The following is an 18,706-nucleotide window of genomic DNA, read 5'->3' on the forward strand; positions in this document are numbered from 1 at the left end:
GAAGAGTATGGGGTTCTATTTATACGTCTAGCTGTCAAAACACCATACCTGCTATCGCAAAGGGACAATCTGCGATAGCATGTATCATCCAAAACAAGTCAGGGACTTTTTAATGAAGTACGTTGCCATTTCGATGCAAATTGACTAACCTGCGATCACAAGGGCACAACCTGCGATCGCATGTTTCTTTTTTCTATGCTGATGAATTTTTTGGCTCGACAAAACTCCAAAGCAACCTGCGACCCAACCTATGATCACAAGGGGGAACCTACGATTGCAAGGGGACAAGATGCGATCACATGTTACTTTTTTTTTGGCTCTTTTGATCGTCGTTCCTCCTTCAAAGCAGTTCTTGATCATTTCCCGGCATCCCTCCTTGGTCTAGACTCCAATTAAGCTCCAAAGCATCCACAAACGCATCCCGAACTTGTGCAATCATCAATGTGCTCCAAATGGCCCTAAAAAGTCATAACAAACGTGAGTAGTACGAGCATTCTTCAAAATAATCATGAAACACGAAATACATAAGAATAATTGGGAACTAGTTAGCTTTTTATAATGAAATACGTAAGAAATTGTGCTAAAAGATGCATATAAAATGCATCTAACAATCATTAAGTTAGAAAACTTATATTGTATTATTTAATAACTTTTTGATTTGTAAGTATTTAATTACACAATAAATGGTAAGTATTTAATTACAAATAGAGATTTTTAAAACCCTTACTTTTTACTCCTTTTCATGGTGTTAAGTTTGTGAGTTTAATAGAAATTGTAGTTGTTTTCGTCGTTTTTTTTCAAAACTTTACCTTGATTTACTGTGTCATGTGTTTCTTTTTTAGATTTACTGACCATAACCTTGAAATTTGTTCAATGGTGGTGTTTTTCTTAGGATATGTTATATATTTTTAGTAAATGTGTAAACTTTACGTATTTAATTAAAAATGTAAATCCACATATTTTATAAAAGTTATTACTTTATATAATGCAACATACGTTTAAGTAACGACAAAAAAAACCAAAAAAACATCGAAATTGATTTGATACAAAACAAACAAAAGATGTCTGTAATGAAATTAACATAAAAAAATACAATACATAAGTATAAATAAATAAACTAATATGATAGATGAAATGTGATTTGTTAAAAATGAGTAAAAGATGCTACAAGAAAATTGGTTATAAATTGTGAAAAACTTCTTTATAAACAACATTGGAAGTTTTATTTGTGAGTCTACCATCTTTATCTAAAATTAATAATTTCAATCCCTCTCTACTTTGAACTTTAGATAACGCAACATACAATTGCCCATGTGAAAAAACCGGATCTTTGAGAAACAAACCAACCTTGGATAACGATTGTCTTTGACTCTTATTAATAGTCATTGCAAAACATACGGCCAAAGAAAATTGTATTCTTGTGAACTTGAAGTGAATTTTTTTCTGATGGACTTAAAGACATTCTTGGAATAAAAGTCTGGTTTCCAATATTACTTCCATATATTATACGTGCCTCACTAACATGTTTGCCCAATGATATCACCTATAGTCTTGTGCCATTACATAAGCCGTTTTTTTGATGTTACCGGAACACCAATTTTTAAAACTAACTTATGATTTGGTAGACCGGATACTTTAAGACCATTTAATACATTAGGCGAGTATAAATTTGCATCAAACTGATCATGGACAAATTCGGACTGCCATAGGCTATCTGAACTTAAATATTCAACCTCATCTCCTGGAAAATTGTTAAGCAAATGGTCGTTTATTTCCTGAACAACTTCATTCTTTGGAGCTAGTATATCTCTTTCTTGGAAATAATTTGTACTGCTATACTTCTCTAAAATTGAAGGATATACAAACTCAATTAATGAACCTACAGGATCATCTGGATCATTAATGAGAATATCATCCGGAATATCGATAATCGTTTCGTCGTCGTTTGGAAAGTTAGCCTCATGTTTTTTGTTAATCTATACACTTTGCAATGTTGCCATAAATATGAAGAACTCAAAGAAGCGTTAACAATGTTCTGTCTGCTGCCACCCGAAACAACAATTTGTCTGAAATCTCCTCCAGAGACAATAAGAGGTTGTTTGCTTTTTTTTTTGTGAAGATCTGAGCAACCACTTTTGTCTGTGTCGCGCAGACAACACACCCCTCGCAGAATGTTTGTTTTTTGCAAGTGCGCAGATTAAAAAATGTCTAGGCGAGGTCTTCCTGGCGCAGACATGGGCCACTATCTTAAAAGGTCTTCAGAGCTCATTTTAAGCTAAAAAACATAGGCGACCAGTTTTTATTTATTTTTTTTGCTCAAAATGCATTTTTAATGTTTAGGACGACAAAATTGCAAAAATGGTCCATGTGGTTGGCAAAATTCTACGGTTTTGGTCCAAAAAAGTTTGATGGTGCATCAATGGTCCAATTTTGGATATTTTTAGTGTTTGTGGTCCCTATACACTTAAAATGACTATTATACCCTTATTTGTATTTTTTATTTTTTTATATTTATATTAATGTTTTTAACTAACTAAAGATATAAAATCTCTCTCTCTCTCTCTCTCTCTCTATCACATACACACACCCACCTCTGTCTTTCTCCTTCACCTCCCAAAACATCGAATCCCCTCTCCATTAGAACCTGAAGCTACCATCTGTTCCCGCCACCACCACCACTGAAATGCCACCGGCCAAGGTAAGTAATTTCTTGCTTCTACCACAATAAAAAACCACAGATCCAACGCCATCCCTTCACATTACCTTCACCCCGCCACCACCTCCAGTCGCCACCCTTAATTGAAATCATTTGTTGTTCTTTTCTCAAGAATTGAACCCCTTTCCAAATTTGTTCAAGGTAAAAATCAAAGCAACGGATAATCAATCTTTTAAAGGAACCCATAACAAATATTCTTGTGTTCAACATCTTCCCCAAAAATTTCTCACCATCTAAACCTACCATTCAAGGTGATTGTATAGCAACATATCTAAGAAAAAAATAGCAAATTCAGAATCTAATTGAAAGGGATGCTAGGTGAGATTTGTCTCACACTTGATCTTTGGAATTTAATCAAAATACTCCATCAATTCTTCATATAAGTTTAGAGCGAGAAACTAGAGTGAGAAAGAGAGAGACTTTGTAGATTATCTTCTGTGATCATGGATACAGACAATAATAACCCTCCACTTCGATCCAACAGTTCATACCTCCAAATAATCACCATCACTGCTACCTTTTCCGACGATCACACTCCAGAGCTCCGGTTCCAACATGCCGGTTCCTTCACAGTTTTGATCTGGTGTTCCAGCAAATTAATTCCCAATTTCTTAACACTCATTTCATTTCCTCCATTCTTAATCCAAAAAGCTTGATTCTGTAAATTTGGAGATGCCTGCAATGGATTTGGTAGAGAACGCATGGGACGATGACGCTTGTAGTGGATCTAGTAAAGAACGCCTTCAAAACGAGTTGGGTTTTTTTTTATCTGGAGGATCATACAGAGAGAGAGAGAGAGCAAGAGAGAGAGAGAGAGAGGTGATAATTTCTTTTTGTTTTTCTTTTAATTAAAAGAATAATAAGTTAAATAAAATAAGTTAAAGGGAAATATTTATGGGCATATTGGTCATTTCAGATGGAGTATGGACCAAAATCACACAGAATTGTCATCCATAGGGACCAAAACCACACAAAGTATTCGAAATTGGACCACTGTTGCACCGTAAAACCTTTTTGGACCAAAACCACATAATTTTGCCAACCATAGGGACTATTTTTGAAATTTTGTCATTTAGTACATTAAATTAAGTTTGAAAAATCAATTTATTTCAACAGCTGCAGACGTTAAAAACAAACAGTCTTCGTATTGCAGATTGCAGACATTTGGTTCACCTCTTCTACCGTAGAGGCTTGCAGATGTGGTCCGCAGACTGCAGACATTTTGGCTTCAGGAAAACAAATAGCACCTAACTTTCCCTCCAAAAGGAATATTTGAAATGTTAGAATTTTGACACCTTAATACATCTTTCAAAGTTCAATGTAAAGCTTCAAATGCATGCTTATGGACCATAGGTGCTTCATCCCAAATTATCAAAAAGTTTTTTCTTAATAAGCTAGCCAGCTCACCATCTGGATTTATTTTACAAACAAAATCCTCTGTAAGTTTAAATGGAAGTATAAATCGAGAGTGTGTTGTTCTACCACCAGAAAATAATAACGAAGCAATACCACTTAAATCAACATTTAAAACAATATTACTGTCAGATCTAATTGCTGCAGATATTGTCTTCCAGAGAAAAGTTTTACCCGTTCCACCATAACCATAAGTGAAGAAGACACCTCCTTTATTTTCTTTAACATCACTCATGATGTTAAGGAAAATGTTAGATTGCTCATTTGTTAATGCAAGAAACATAAGATCAAAGTCATTCTTTATAACGGGAATGTCGTAATCTAGCTCCTCAGTGATAAGTCGATTGTTCGAAGAAAAAACCGATTCAACATCTAGGTAAGGCGTCTTTGTGAAAATTTTGAGAGTGGTGTTGTTTCGAAGTAAAACCTATTTTGAACAAAGTTAAGTTCTTAAGTTCATCTTCACTGAGTGATAAGTATGCACCATAAATTTTAAATTAATTACAACATATAAAATATAATATTTAATAATATTTATAATAATTATTTAATGGGTGTTGATAAGAAAAAGAAATTCTTTTAAATAGAAATGAAGAAAAAAAATTTAATACCTAGAGACTTGAACCTTTGTCGTTGGTTATATAGAATTCCATCCGCCAAATATTCCTATGTATTTTCCCAAATGGCCTCTAGTTTAGACAGACTATTACACATCAACAATGTGGCATATAAGAAGCGTAGATAAAAACCAGATCCAAAATGGCTTGCTTCTTTAATTGCATCGATGTATTCCTTGTCATCATCTAATAGCCCATGTGCATAACAAGCATCTCCAAAAGAAGAATATGTTTCACCATTTACCGTGCGAATTTCATCAAATGACGTCGGACCTTTAACTTTATTTAAAAGAATCCTTAAAAAATAAGCTTTGCCAAGATTAGGTGAAACCGAATGAATTCTACCAATGACTTTTCCTACTTTCCTTCGCTTCCAAAACCTACCATTTAATACCCAAACAAACTTTGTAGGAAATTCAACATATGTAAGTTCTCGTGCTTCACTATTAATTGCATACACTCCATCCAAGATGTGAACTTTGAAGCAGCAATAGAAGATTTGTCCAGAACATCGTCGATATCATCGTCTTCGCCATATACAATATGTTGTCGATTAGGAAGATGAAAAGATAGTCTAACCACAGAACTGCAATGAACATCATATTTAAAAATTCGCAATGATGCTTCACATGCAGATAAATATCTACAATCGTAATATTCAGCTATTTCATGAACCGCATCATTAGTTTCACATTCATTGTTTGTTGGTACAACAGAACTGTAGCTCTATCAGGACCATTGTTTATGTATTTAAATAGATATTTTATAAAAGATCCCTGATTGCACCATTCAACATTAATATGTGCCTGATATCTTTTTAATCGATATTTGTTGTATGGAACCCAGAGGAAGTTTAATGGTTATTATTTTTTGATTACCTTTTGAGATACCATAACATAATGAATAATTCGTGTTCCCTTTTTCTTTACCTCTAATGAATTCATTTCTCCATAACTTTGCATGACATGTTTGATATAAAACATTTTGATCACCATGATCAAAATATTCTGTAAAATAAAAGGCGTAGAAAAAATATCAGTCAATATAATAAGTATATACAACACAGTAATTGAAATGTAAAAAAAAATGAAAATGTTTATTATTTTTTGATTACCTTTTGAGATACCAACTTTTAGATTTTCATTTATGACTTCATGTATATTTTCTACATCTTCTGTCAAATCAATGAAAAGTATAGGGGATAAATGTTTCGACTTCCTTTTTAATTTGTGACATCATGGATTTAACTTGATTGATGATGAAGAACCAGTTATTGTAGATACATTTTTCGATGTCATATCATTTGAAAGTACATAGTGCTGTCTTTTGTTTGGTAACTTGGAAGTGGCATAGTTATTAAAACTAATATTATCTGAACAAAATAAATAAAATCAGTATACATATATCTGGATTATATAGAAAATGGATAATAGTATATTTTAAAAACAATAAATTATTACCATTTGTAATGTTAGATAACAGATTTCTAACATTTGTAATGTTAGATAATGGAGTTCTAACATTTGTAAAGGAAAAGAATATTGTATGATTGTATTTTGGATTCCGGGCGAATTAAATGAATTGGCATTTTCAGTTTGACCAACAATGTTGGTTGTTGATCTGCAAATAACAAAAACTCATTTCTTGTATATAAATGTAAAATAAGCGTAAAATATGGAATAAAAAATAATAATTTTACAATTAATTATATTTTTTAAGAGATGCGGTATTGAAGTATTTGGAACATTGGATCTTGTATTCGTTTTCTTCAATCTTTTATTTTCCAAATATAATTTTATTTGTCTTCGTTTCTCTATGGCTTGTAAGTGGTACATTTTATTTGTTGTTTTTTGCATAAGAGATAATAGGAAATGATATAAAATGTATAATTATGTAAACAATATGTTTATATAACAATATCGAAGAAATAAATGTACCTTTGTAAGCATCGGTTACCAATTTCAAAGAATATTGATTTGCAGCGGACGAAGAATTTGACAATTTATCTATTTTTCTATGTTAATAAATGTGTATGTTATTAAAATAAATTTTATGTGAGTTAAAAATAAGAAATAATAATAATAATAAATTTATATGAAAAAACTTACCTTTGTAAATCGAAGTATTAACACCTGTAGTTGTTGAAGATAGATGTGTTGATGTAGTACCTAAACTAATATTTTTTGTATTATCTAAGTAAAAACTATTTAGTTTTCTAATCTTTTAAGAAGAAAGTGAATGCATTGTATGTCTGCAACCTTAACAGATACATCAAATTAATTTATAAATTAATATGCTTAACATATAACAATTAAGTAGTTCATATACTTTTATCTAGCAAACAAATGGGTAGAATGTCAATTTGTGTCATTTTTAAGTATTTTTGATAAGGATTAGAAAAAACAATACAATAAAATTGTGTAATTTTTTGAAATGTTTTATTAAAATGTACATATAAAATAGGAATTAGTTAATTAATGTATTGTTTTTTTTATAAATAATCAGTCAATTGAAAATTTTTTACATTTATAAATAATGTAAGATCAATATTTGATATTTGTTTATATTGTGTAATTGTGAGTATAATTATAAATATTAAACTTAATAACTTATAATTAATTACTTTTAATGAAAAATACACTATATGAAATGTGAAACGTAATTTGGCCTTACAACCTGTTACAACCTGGAGGGAAATCGAAGAGCAAGGATATGAAGAAGAGCAGCCTAAACATGATTTCAGCACAAACATAGAAATCGAAGAGGAAGGAATCACATTTCAGAGCTAAATACTACCCGGAGGTAAGTGATGTCTTTTGCGATTCGGTGATTAATCACATTTCAAGCAACCACCGGTAAACAACCATTTATGTACATATTGATCAAGCAGAGATAAATGTGGGATAGTGTTATGTATTTCTCTTCAGTCCAAGTGTGTTACCATCTATTTTTCTCGCTTCCCAATCTTTACCCGTGTCTCCTCGTAACCCTAGCTCGAACTCGCTCTCTTGGTTACTGTTTCCATTTTTTCCTCTCCGTGTTTCCGTTAATTCGTGTTTATTGAATGAGATTACAATTCTCGGCATCCAATTTCTTTATGAGGGTTTCCAATTAATCGCCTTTGTTCCTCTTTCTCACATCATGTTTAATTTTTTTTAATTTTTTGTACTGATATTATTCTAATTGTGTGTATTATGTTTGACAAATGTCCGTTGTGTTTTAGGTAGAAAAAAATATGATGTTGAGCTTATTGGCGATTAATTGGAAACCCAGAGGAAGTTTAATGGTTTGCCTCTTCATATGTGTCTAATAGTGTGTGGGATGACAAAGAATACCATTGAATTTACTTGTAGCTAATTTCTATTATTTGTTTTTGCTGCCATAATTTGTTTTTTTTTAATTTCTATAACCTACATCATCAATTTCATTATGATCATACTATTGCTTTAACTTTTATTAACCAAATCTTTTCTGAAATGCTATGACAAAGATCACTGATATTTGATGTAATGAGATTGACAAAAAGAAGGTAAGTTGATTAGAGCTCACTGATATTCTAATTATTTTCCAAATCATTATATTTTCTAACATTTGTGTTTGTGTTTATACTTTGTGTAGATTGTTGGCATCTACTGTTAATATCTCACTAAAATATAGAGCAGGTGCCTTATGTTTTTTTTAAATTTATAAAAGTGCTCTAAATGTAAAATTGCATTTCTAAGTAAAAGGCATAGTATCAGAAGGGTATTTTCGTCACCATTTTCTAACAAACTACAACTGTAGATAAGTTTCAAAATAATGTAAAGCTAATATTATACGCAATAAAACTTTCTAATTAAGTCAACAGTGAAATTATGTATACCTTTCCAGAAATTATTCAAGCTCCAAACTTTGTCTTAGGCCAAGACAGATCCAACAACATTGCACCGTGTACCAAGAGTATTGATTAATTCTAAGATGGAAAATGGAGATTTTACACAACAGGTAATAATCTTTTGGCAATAAACTTATTATCTACAGTGATTGCACATTTGGATTGTAATGTACTAGGAGGGGCAATATACAAAATAACACTTGTACTTAAACCATCTTATTGAGTTACTCACTTTAACTATTTTATGTAGTAATTAAGTCATTTGGCGTTTTATCTATTTATTTTTTTACCGTTTTAACCAAACAACATTTTTCACAGTTACAATGGGTGAAATATAGAAATCACAACATATTTTCATCATTTTATTCATTGAACTATTACTTCGTTATCATCGTTATAATAATATTAAAATTAATCTTTTACATGGTGAAAGCACATTGTGTTTTAGTATTTGGCTAGAAATGGAATTTAATTCCATTCCAGTGTTTACTGCAAAGGATCCACAAAATCATTTGACTAATGGATTTCAACATTCCATTTTAAAACCTATGAAATTCAATTCCAAACATTTGACTAACATAATTCAATACCCTTTTGATAGTAGGAAATTATGATGGGCAGATAGTTTTTTTAAAAATATTTTAAGATATACATCATTTGTAGTAAAAGAAAATACAGACACAATTGTTTGAAAAAAAAAAACTAAAAATTAGTTTCAAAACACAAACCTGATATGTGAATATGGAATTGTTGTAGGAATTAAGAGGGGGCAGGATTGAAAAGCAGTTGACGTGTGAAATGAATAGATTAATATAACTTGTATGAAGCAGATTGAGGTAACAAAGCAGAAAGAAGTTTCGCAGATGCAATTGAAACACAAAGAAGACGAATGAGGAATTTAAAAAAGACGGATTTCATGTATAGAGGTATATTTATAGATATAAAATTATTTTTTTAATATCTTCGCAATATAATCCTGAATTTTTTGAATTTATTGTTATTGAAATTGTATTGGATTTTTTTGTGTTACTGATTTTATGGGATTTAGTAGATTACAAATCAATTTAAATAAAATTTAGGATTCGCATTGAATAAGGGATTATAGAAATCAGTTAAAATGGATGAAATTACAAGAGTATCTATTATGTTGATATCTTTGACTTACAAATCAAGTGTAGGCTATCCCTAATGTATTGGTTTTTAAATGCAGAAAATGAGTTTAAATTGGAAAACATATCACGTCTGTGATTTTGCTCAGCTGCGACTTTCATGGAGGTAATGGTATCCTTTTTGCCTAATGTCTGCATTATTTGTTAGTTAAATTTTATATTTTATATATAAAAAAACTGTTATTGTCCAGGTTTTAATCTACAAAATTTTCAAAATTAAAGATCATCATGCTTAAGAAAAACAATATTAATAATTTGAAATCGTAATAAGTAATCAACAACTTGGAAAAAAATATAATAATTTTAAAAAATATAAGTTATATGATTAACTGTATAATTTTGGTTTAAAATAAATATATAAATTCGTTATGAATATATAATCTTATAAATATTTTTTGGCAAAAAAATTTTTGTTAGAATAATCAAAATAACATTTTATTGGGAGTATCATTTGACATTGCATCTAAGGTATTTTGAGAATATCCATAAAATAATAAAACATGATAAGAGTCGTCACGTGTGGCTCTAGGCCTTTAGTAATCAAAATGAATGTTTCAATAGATAGTCTACACTTGATCATAACCAAATTAGGGTTTTTAAGAAAAAGAATTACATTCCTTACATTTTGATAAATTTCACATCTGCAACCTTAATATAATCAAGCAACTAAAAGAGTTTTACATAAATTTATCAATTAATTTTAAAAGAAATTTATAAATAAGGTTAAATTTATTAGAAAGTTATGAGATATAAAAGTAATGGATTTGTATTAAAAATTACGATATGTAAAATTTATTAGACTTTGAATATGAATTAAAATATAATTAATTGATATATATAATTTATGAAATGACATTTAACTTACATATTAATAATATTAATATGAAATAACATCATAAACAGAACTATTGTAAATTTGAAGAATTGATTACCAAGATCAAAGAAGATAATATATGTGTTGATACAAATAGATAAAAATAATGTTTATATTAAAATCAAAATAATAAAAAAGTAGAACCAAAATGAATAAAATTAAAATGAACCATCGTCTTAAAATTTGTCCAATAACAACCTACATTTCCAACAATCATTATACCAAATAACCAAACATTTTTTAAAACCAAACCAACATCAAAAATTATTATTTGTTTGTTAAAACCATAAACAACTCACTTTTCCACTGTTGGAATTAAAAGTGGATTTCCCTCTTCGGTTGATTTTATTTTAGATTTTGTTGAACTCAAATCACCTCCACAATCAACGTCATAAATGTCATGGAGGTTGCACTTCAAATCACTTGATATTTTCATTGGATTGGTTGCGGATGATTTATCAACTGCTAAGGGAATAAAACTCTCATCCGTTTGTGATATCACATCCTAAATTAAAAAAAGCATAAGTTGTCAATTGGAATAATTAATTATAAATAAAAGTTAATATGAGAATAGAATATACCTTTTGAACATTCTGAACAACATCATCCGATTTAAGGAGTACTTCATTTAAGGACACTGATTGAGTACTCTAGAAAATAAAATGGAAATATGTAAAACGTTACGTATGTAAATAAAAAACAAATGTAAATGTTGAACATCAAAACGTTATGTACCATAAGTTCTAGTTTACTTTCCAATTGAGAAACAATGGACACATCTTCTGTAAGTTTGACAACGATGTAGATATTATTATAGTTTTCGACGTTGTAGGGTGTAATATCTACAAGAAACGCAAACTTGTGGTTTTTCAAGACGTTCATTTGGTTTGGAAATAGTTGCAAACTATCGCCAACCTGTAAGAAGATTGTTTAATATATTAAAATAAATAAAATGTTATTATACCGCTTCATGTATTTTTTTTCAACTCGTATGCACTTATATCCAACACCCTTTTCGTTTCCCTATCAAAAAGAGTCAATCTGATGGTGTCAATGTGTCATAATGATCTTGTACGTTGATTGGAATTATATACCTAAACAAAATATATATATATATATATATATATATATATATATATATATATATATATATATATATATATATATATATATATAAGATTAATAGTAATTTTGTTGATAGATTGAAATGATTAATAGTAATTTGGTTGAAAGAATGAAATGATGAATATAAATAGATATGTGTATACTTTGTAACAGTATGAAAATTCGAATCGTTGCTAAGTGCATATTTACACTCAATAACAACACTTTCTGAAATTTTGTCGGGGCGGTATAGGAAAGATTGGGTTTGGGCACTGTGTTTATCTTTCTTCCACATTTGTAGCACGCATCGTAATACCACGGTAGATTCTGTCTTATATTGATGATGGAACCAACTAATAAAAATATCATTGCCTATATCAAATAAAATGTAAATTTAAAAACAAACATACAATGTGTAAATAAAATTAAAGGATATCAAATAATGAAATATACCTTCAATGGTTCTATGATCTCACGAACAATTTTTAAAGGGAAGTCCCCTTTAAAATCATCTTATATAAGAAGAATAGTAGCTTGGGAGTATAGTTATATTTATTTCAGACATACCTTCATTGTTGTCAGCTTTCAGTCTGTAATGTTTAAAATTATTTTATTACATATAAGAAGTTGTCTATGTTTAAATAAAAAAAAATTATATAAAAAATTTTAAATAAAAATCAAAAGAAACTAACTCTTTCTTGAACTCATTAGTTTCGACAATGTCATAATTAATAAACAATTTGGTTACATCAAAATGACTTTTGGCTTGACCAATTCCTGTAAAAACAATTTAGTCAATAAAAGTAGATTAATATATATATATATATATATATATATATATATATATATATATATATATATATATATATATATATATATATATATATATAGGGTTAGGTTATAATGTGGATTGTAACTATTGTGTGGATGTAAGGATCCTTTATGGTCCAAGCATTTTTCATAAATTAAATTATATTTAAAAATGGAAATTATCGGATTTCAAGGGATAACTAATTTTTTAATTTTAAAAATTATGATTGTTTTTTAGTTAATTCAAATCGAATATATCTTTTTAATCATAAACGATCTGATTCTGTTAGAATGATATTCAGACAAAATACGTATTCTCACTGAATGAACATTTTGAAAAATAACAAAAATTTGAACTATGGGTTGAAGAATAATAACAAAAATTACATTAATTCTTATAGAATACGGGTAACAATTACTAAGAATTACATTTATTGTTAAACAATAAAACTAAAAAAACTTTCAAATCGGGAAAGAAAACATCAAAATCTAACAAATACACTAATACATTCTCAAAGAATAATGTTGCTTAGAATCACTTTCAATTTTGTGGTCCGTTCTTCAAGCATCAACTTCTGTGAAAACAAAACCAAATTGTAGTTTAGAATCCAATAATGCATTAGCAAATGAAAAATAAAAAACTAAATTCCTTTGGAAAAATATGCGGACTTGTGAATTGCACCAAAACCAACAACCAAGAATTGTAGAACATGCATAAATCAGTGAGAAAATATCCAGATTCCATTCCAACAGAATTGAAATTCGTAATTTCATTCCAATAGAATTAGAATTCAAGATTCAATTATCGTATGCATTCTATTGGAATTAACTCATAAGTTTTACTTCAGATTCAACAATTCACTTGAGCTCGTTCTTTTAGCATTCTACTTTGATCTTTTAGTGGAGACACATGTGTGCCATTTATATAATTTCTTTTTATTAGTATCTATAATGAAATTATGAAACCATAAAAATTTCTCATTTACAGTCAAATTGGATTATATATTAATAAAATAAATAATATTACCTTGTAAAAACTAACGCTACTGAAATCCAATAGATATTCCATTTAATATACTAAATCCCATGACAACTCTTGAATTCGAGAGGCTAGCTTGTGCTAAAAAAATTCATCTATAATGCCACATGTAGTGAAATAAATTTGACTAAAAGATGTCCACTTTTCAATGTAGTGAAATAAATTTGACTAAAAGATGTCCACTTTTCAACTTCGTGCCTGAAGACGAAAGAATGGAATTGAAGTAAAAATACAAGTATCAAGCCAATCAAGATAGGGTAAGATGAAGTATTCAAAATGAAGTATCAAAAGAATTAAATCAATCTATAAAGCAACATAAACAGTCTAAGGCCTTACTTCTCAGCATAAAATAAATCAAACGATGGGCAAATGAATTTAATTTTAGGCGTCGGCTGTAGCTGTAGACAGTGGAGTGTCGATAAGTAGATAATCGATTTGGTTCTTCGGTTTGATTGGTCGAGACTTGAGTAAATCGTGAGAAAGAAGAAGGGGTCGAAGGTGAAACATGAACTGTATATTTCTTTTCCATGGGGTCGGTCGATCGACGTAGGAGAGATACGGCCGAAGGTTTGATAGAGTTTTAAATAGAGTAATTTGCCTAAATTAAAGGGTGGAGGATTTAATTAAATATTTATTAAAATTAAATAATACTTGGCCCATATTAATCCCTACATCGACACAATATTTGTTCATCCACATTTGAACCTACCTATATATATAGTGTGACTACAAACCATCCTAAATGTTAAGTTTGACAAACTGCATCATTATAACAACACAAGTAACCGTGGGGTTAGTTTTGAGGTACTGTGATGTTTGGTGTGCTTGAGTTCTTATACAGTGATCTTCAGGTGTACAGAACTAAATAAAAAATGAATTTTATTAGTACGAAATATGAATTTTATTAGGATGAAAAAATGTGATTAAAAATAATAAAGAAATGAAATATAATCTCACTGTAAGTTGCTAATAGTCATTTTTATGTAATGCTTGCATGGGTAAGGATTGGATGTTTCAAGTGGTCGAATTGAGACAATTTGTCCAATGACATCTACACAAGTTTAATAAAATATAATAAATAAGATTAAGTTAAATACTAACATACTAACATGTATAATAAATTACACGACTTATAAAAATGATTGAAATAAAATTAAACAACTAACCAAAGAATGAGTCTCTTGGGCATGTTTGTTCGATAATAGAATTAAAATCAACAAACACAAAACCATTCACTCACCTGAAAAATCCTCACATTTTTTTAGAATACTATTCCAGTTCAGAGATATGGTCTTTTGTGACTAGTAGCACTAAAACCATTTCTCACAGCCACCATGTTGGGTCTTAAAATGATATAAGTTTGACCTTCCTTTAAAAGATCACTAAATCTGGAAAAGTTTTGATTGAAAACACAAGAATGGTATTTTGTACCCTGTTAAATCAAATAAAAAATATTTTATGGATTGAAATTAATACTCATTTAAAACATATTGAAATTAATACCCATTTTGCCCTTTTCATTGGGCGACAATAATAGCAGAAATTGTTTAAACCATTAACATTAATAGTGAGAATAAACTCATTTTTTTTAAAGAAATTGTCTAGTTAATGGAGGTTTAAAACTGAAAAGATACAAAAAAAAATGGATGAAATATGAAAGAACATAATTTGTGGTTTGAGCTAGGCATCATTTGTATAGTTAATTATGTCATTTTGCAGTGTTTTGTTGATAGTCATGTAATGTGTGCTGCCACACATGTGTGTGTGCGGCCGCACACTGGGTGTGCGGCCGCACACATGTGCTTGGCTGCACACTTTTGTGCTGGTAGGAGGAGTACTATAAATAGCAACTGAGGTGTGTCAATCTGTATTTTTTTCGGCTAGAAGTCGGTGATGTATGTGTATGTTTTCCCAAGGTGTACCTGACATTTATATGATATTAATGTGTGCATGCTTGATTCAATTTCTTTTTCTTCTCAATCTAAATCTAATAGCAATTAACTTCATTGATTACTAAATTGGATCCTTAATTTTGGGGACTTACAATTGGTATTAGAGCCAATTTGGTATCAATTGAAGTTGCTTTTTGAGTGTTTGCTGCCAACTGTTGAAGGTTTGCTGCCAACTGTTGAAGGTTTGATGCTGACTTTCAAGGTTTGCTGTTAAGGTACGTGTATGCGGTTGAAGGAGTGTGCGGTTGAAGTGATTGCAGGTTTAGTGTGCGGTTAGATTTGTGTGTGCGGCTCAATTCAGTGTGCGGCTGGATAAGTGTGTGCGGTTAAGGAGTGTGTGTTTAAGAGTTTTAGTGTGCAGTTTAAAATTACTAAAATGGAATCTCAAAACTTGACTGTTCATCAAGATTTGGATGCAATATTGGGAACAACTACTCGCATTCCTAGATTGCTATCAGCTGAAGGATTTCCTGAATGGAAATATCGGATTGAAAAATACATCAAAATGAAGGATTTCAAAATTTGGAGAAGCATTTTGAGAGGAAGAATTCGGATTACTTCTACTTTAGAAGATGGAACGATAATTGACAAACAAGTTGAAAACTACACTGATGATGATTTTGAACAAGTTGAAGAACAAGAAAAGGCTCTTGCCACACTAACAATGGCATTGTCTCCGGAAATAGCACAAGGATTTCGTGAGTATACATCAGCAAAAGCATTATGGGAAGCACTCATAGAAGTTTATGAAGGAAATGAAGACATGAAGCAAAGTCGACAAGACATGCTCCGACAAAAATTTAACATGTTTAACTACGTATTGGGAGAAACATTGGAAAATCAATTGCAAAGATTTATCACACTAACTACTGAAATGAGCTCCGCAAGAGTGATGGTTACTAGATCTGAAATCAAGAAGAAGTTACTAAATTCTCTTCCAAAGTCATGGGACATAAATGTATTGGTGATTAAAAAGACAAAAGATCTGAATCGTTTAAGCCTGTCTGAGACAATGGCAATCATCAAAGCTTGCGATCTTGATGACAAACAAAGAGAAATCAATCACGTTAATTCATACTCTACAGCCAATCTTGGACTTCAAAATAACAACACCACTTTTTCAAGCTTCACCACTCTTCAAAATACTCAAATCCAGGTTCCTTAAGTTCAACCTCATACAGTCCGTCAAAACATACCATACATCATACCTAACATGCAACAAACTCAAGTCCCTCAAACCATATCTCAAGCTGGTTCTAGTGTTAGTCCTTCCACAGATGTTTTAATTCAATCTCATGGAATTGGTTCCCAAAGCTCATTTGCAAAAGAAAAGGAGGAAAATATGGCTTTAGCTACTGGGTTGGTGAACTGCTACAATGCCTTTGTTGCTGGAGAGCTCTCTCCACAACTTTCATTCACGGATCTTGATCAAATTCATCCTGAAGACGTGGAAGAGATGGATATTACTTGGCAAATGGCAATGGTAGTATTCAGGGCTAAACAATTCTCAAAAAAGACTAGAAAGAACAACTGGGGTGTAAATTCAGACAAAAAGATGGGTTTTAGCAAAGGAAAGTTGCGTTGTTATAATTGTCATGAACCAGGACACTTTGCGAGGGAATGTCCAAAACCAAGTCAGCGAGAAAAGTCTGAAAGAACCATGGTGCCAGTAACATATGTTCACAGCAACAATAGAGGATCATCTTCAAACAATCAATCTGCAAACATGGCAATGGTAGCTCAATCGTTCAACTGTGAAGATCAAGTCCAGGCCCTAAACATTTCAGAACCTGAAAAGGCAAATCTTGCTCAAGTCAAGGATGCAAATAAAGAAATGAAAACAGATCCAGAGGAGGAAATGATGAATTTGCAGTTTGCATTCATGGTTCAGACCACTCCTGAACCAGTCAAATCTGAGGTCAGTGAATTCGGTTGTTCTCAATCTTGTATTAAAATTGTTAAGTTTTTCCGAGATCAAATTGAATTAATCAAGAGAGATAACGAGGACTTGAAATATGAGGGATATACTCTTAGGAAAAATCAAAAGCCCTTAAAAACTCAATTAGAAAATAAAACAAAAGATTTTAAAAAATAGCAAGAGGATTACAGCAACAAATGCGAGAACTATGATCATCTCAAAAGAAAACTTGCTGCTGTAACCATGGAACTTGACACATTGAAAAATTGTTTTGAAAAAGCTGAATTTAATTTCAAAAAATACGATGGGTCAAGTGAAAAGATTGCAAAATTAATCGAAGGTCAATCACACTGGAGAGATATCACTCATGGTAATCAAATAAAAGTTGGATTAGGTTATGAGAGTGTCCCTCCTCCATTCAATCACAACTATACTGCTATTCCTCTGTCTCAAGAAGAAATTGACAAAGAACCTTGCATGGTGTACGGAAAGTCAGCTTCTGAGCAGGAAAATACAGTCTAGTTATGAGACTTTGCATACTAATGTTTTTGCTTCAAGTGCAGATATATCAATAGTCCAGGGGGAGCATGCTGCTGAAACTTTTGAGTCAAATAATGTTGTGATTGAGTCTGGTGTCAGTCATGAGTCTGTGTCAAAATCAAACACAAATGTTTTTGTGTCGAGAGGTATTTTATTTTGTAGGTGTTAAGTTGTAAAAGTCGAATAGTGTCTTGTAATGATTCGCATTTTGTATGTATTTTACTAAGTCTATTTTAAATGCGAAGTATAGCATGCGAAGTTTCACTGTATATGACTTAGTATACTTTTTGTAAGTTCCCTATAAATAGGGACTTAGGCTTGAAGTTGAGACAACGTAATCGAAACACAAAAACTCTCTTCAGCTTATTCTGTAATCAGTCTTAATAAAACGAGATATGATTAATATTTACTTCGTGTGTTCTTTGTCATTTATGATTCAATTCTATTATTTCGCATCTTAAATCTCGATAACAATTCACAGCAATTGGTATCAGAGCAGGATTCAAACTGCTTGGATCTGATTTTCGTATAAGAATCATTTGCTTTTTGAGTTACAAATTTTACTCAAAATTTTCCGCACAATTTTGGTTTTGAAAATCACTTTTGATCTTCAGATTTGAATAGATTCTGCATTTGAATTGTTAAGTCGAGTATTCGATTAGCGATTTTTGATCAATTCA

General features: G+C 30.7%; 2 protein-coding genes and 1 long non-coding RNA gene across 6 annotated transcripts; 2 read left to right on the forward strand and 1 right to left on the reverse strand.

Moving 5' to 3' along the window:
- Window positions 1-1,559: 1,559 nt before the first annotated feature.
- Window positions 1,560-7,117, reverse strand: LOC145049843 (uncharacterized). Its single transcript, XM_078998192.1, has 11 exons — window positions 7,075-7,117; window positions 6,855-6,914; window positions 6,684-6,752; window positions 6,268-6,366; window positions 6,030-6,118; window positions 5,625-5,753; window positions 5,225-5,472; window positions 4,898-5,126; window positions 4,124-4,556; window positions 3,208-3,296; window positions 1,560-1,976 (listed from the first exon to the last, which is right to left on the reverse strand). The coding sequence occupies exons 1-11, from the start codon at window positions 7,115-7,117 to the stop codon at window positions 1,560-1,562; spliced, it is 1,905 nt and encodes a 634-aa protein (XP_078854318.1).
- Window positions 7,118-7,437: 320 nt separating this feature from the next.
- On the forward strand, window positions 7,438-10,015 carry LOC145051272 (uncharacterized). 3 transcript variants are annotated; one of them, XR_013683500.1, is made up of 5 exons: window positions 7,438-7,548; window positions 7,970-8,408; window positions 8,617-8,730; window positions 9,377-9,546; window positions 9,831-10,015. It is a non-coding gene; the product is annotated as an uncharacterized LOC145051272 (long non-coding RNA). The 3 variants fall into 3 exon arrangements; XR_013683501.1 differs by having other exon boundaries at window positions 8,647-8,730; XR_013683502.1 differs by having other exon boundaries at window positions 7,970-8,032.
- A 2,749-nt stretch (window positions 10,016-12,764) lies between these two features.
- LOC145053032 (uncharacterized) lies at window positions 12,765-18,435 on the forward strand. 2 transcript variants are annotated; one of them, XR_013684326.1, is made up of 2 exons: window positions 12,765-17,486; window positions 18,050-18,435. XR_013684326.1 is itself a non-coding variant. In XM_079000986.1 (2 exons), the coding sequence occupies exons 1-2, from the start codon at window positions 16,782-16,784 to the stop codon at window positions 18,059-18,061; spliced, it is 717 nt and encodes a 238-aa protein (XP_078857112.1). In that variant the 5' UTR covers window positions 12,766-16,781; the 3' UTR covers window positions 18,062-18,435. The 2 variants fall into 2 exon arrangements, 1 of the variants encoding a protein (XP_078857112.1); XM_079000986.1 differs by having other exon boundaries at window positions 12,766-17,486.
- Window positions 18,436-18,706: the final 271 nt, after the last annotated feature.

The sequence above is a fragment of the Lactuca serriola genome, chromosome 5 (genome assembly GCF_051521515.1).
Source record: "Lactuca serriola cultivar US96UC23 chromosome 5, Lser_US96UC23_V15, whole genome shotgun sequence".
Taxonomy (NCBI): Eukaryota; Viridiplantae; Streptophyta; class Magnoliopsida; order Asterales; family Asteraceae; genus Lactuca; species Lactuca serriola.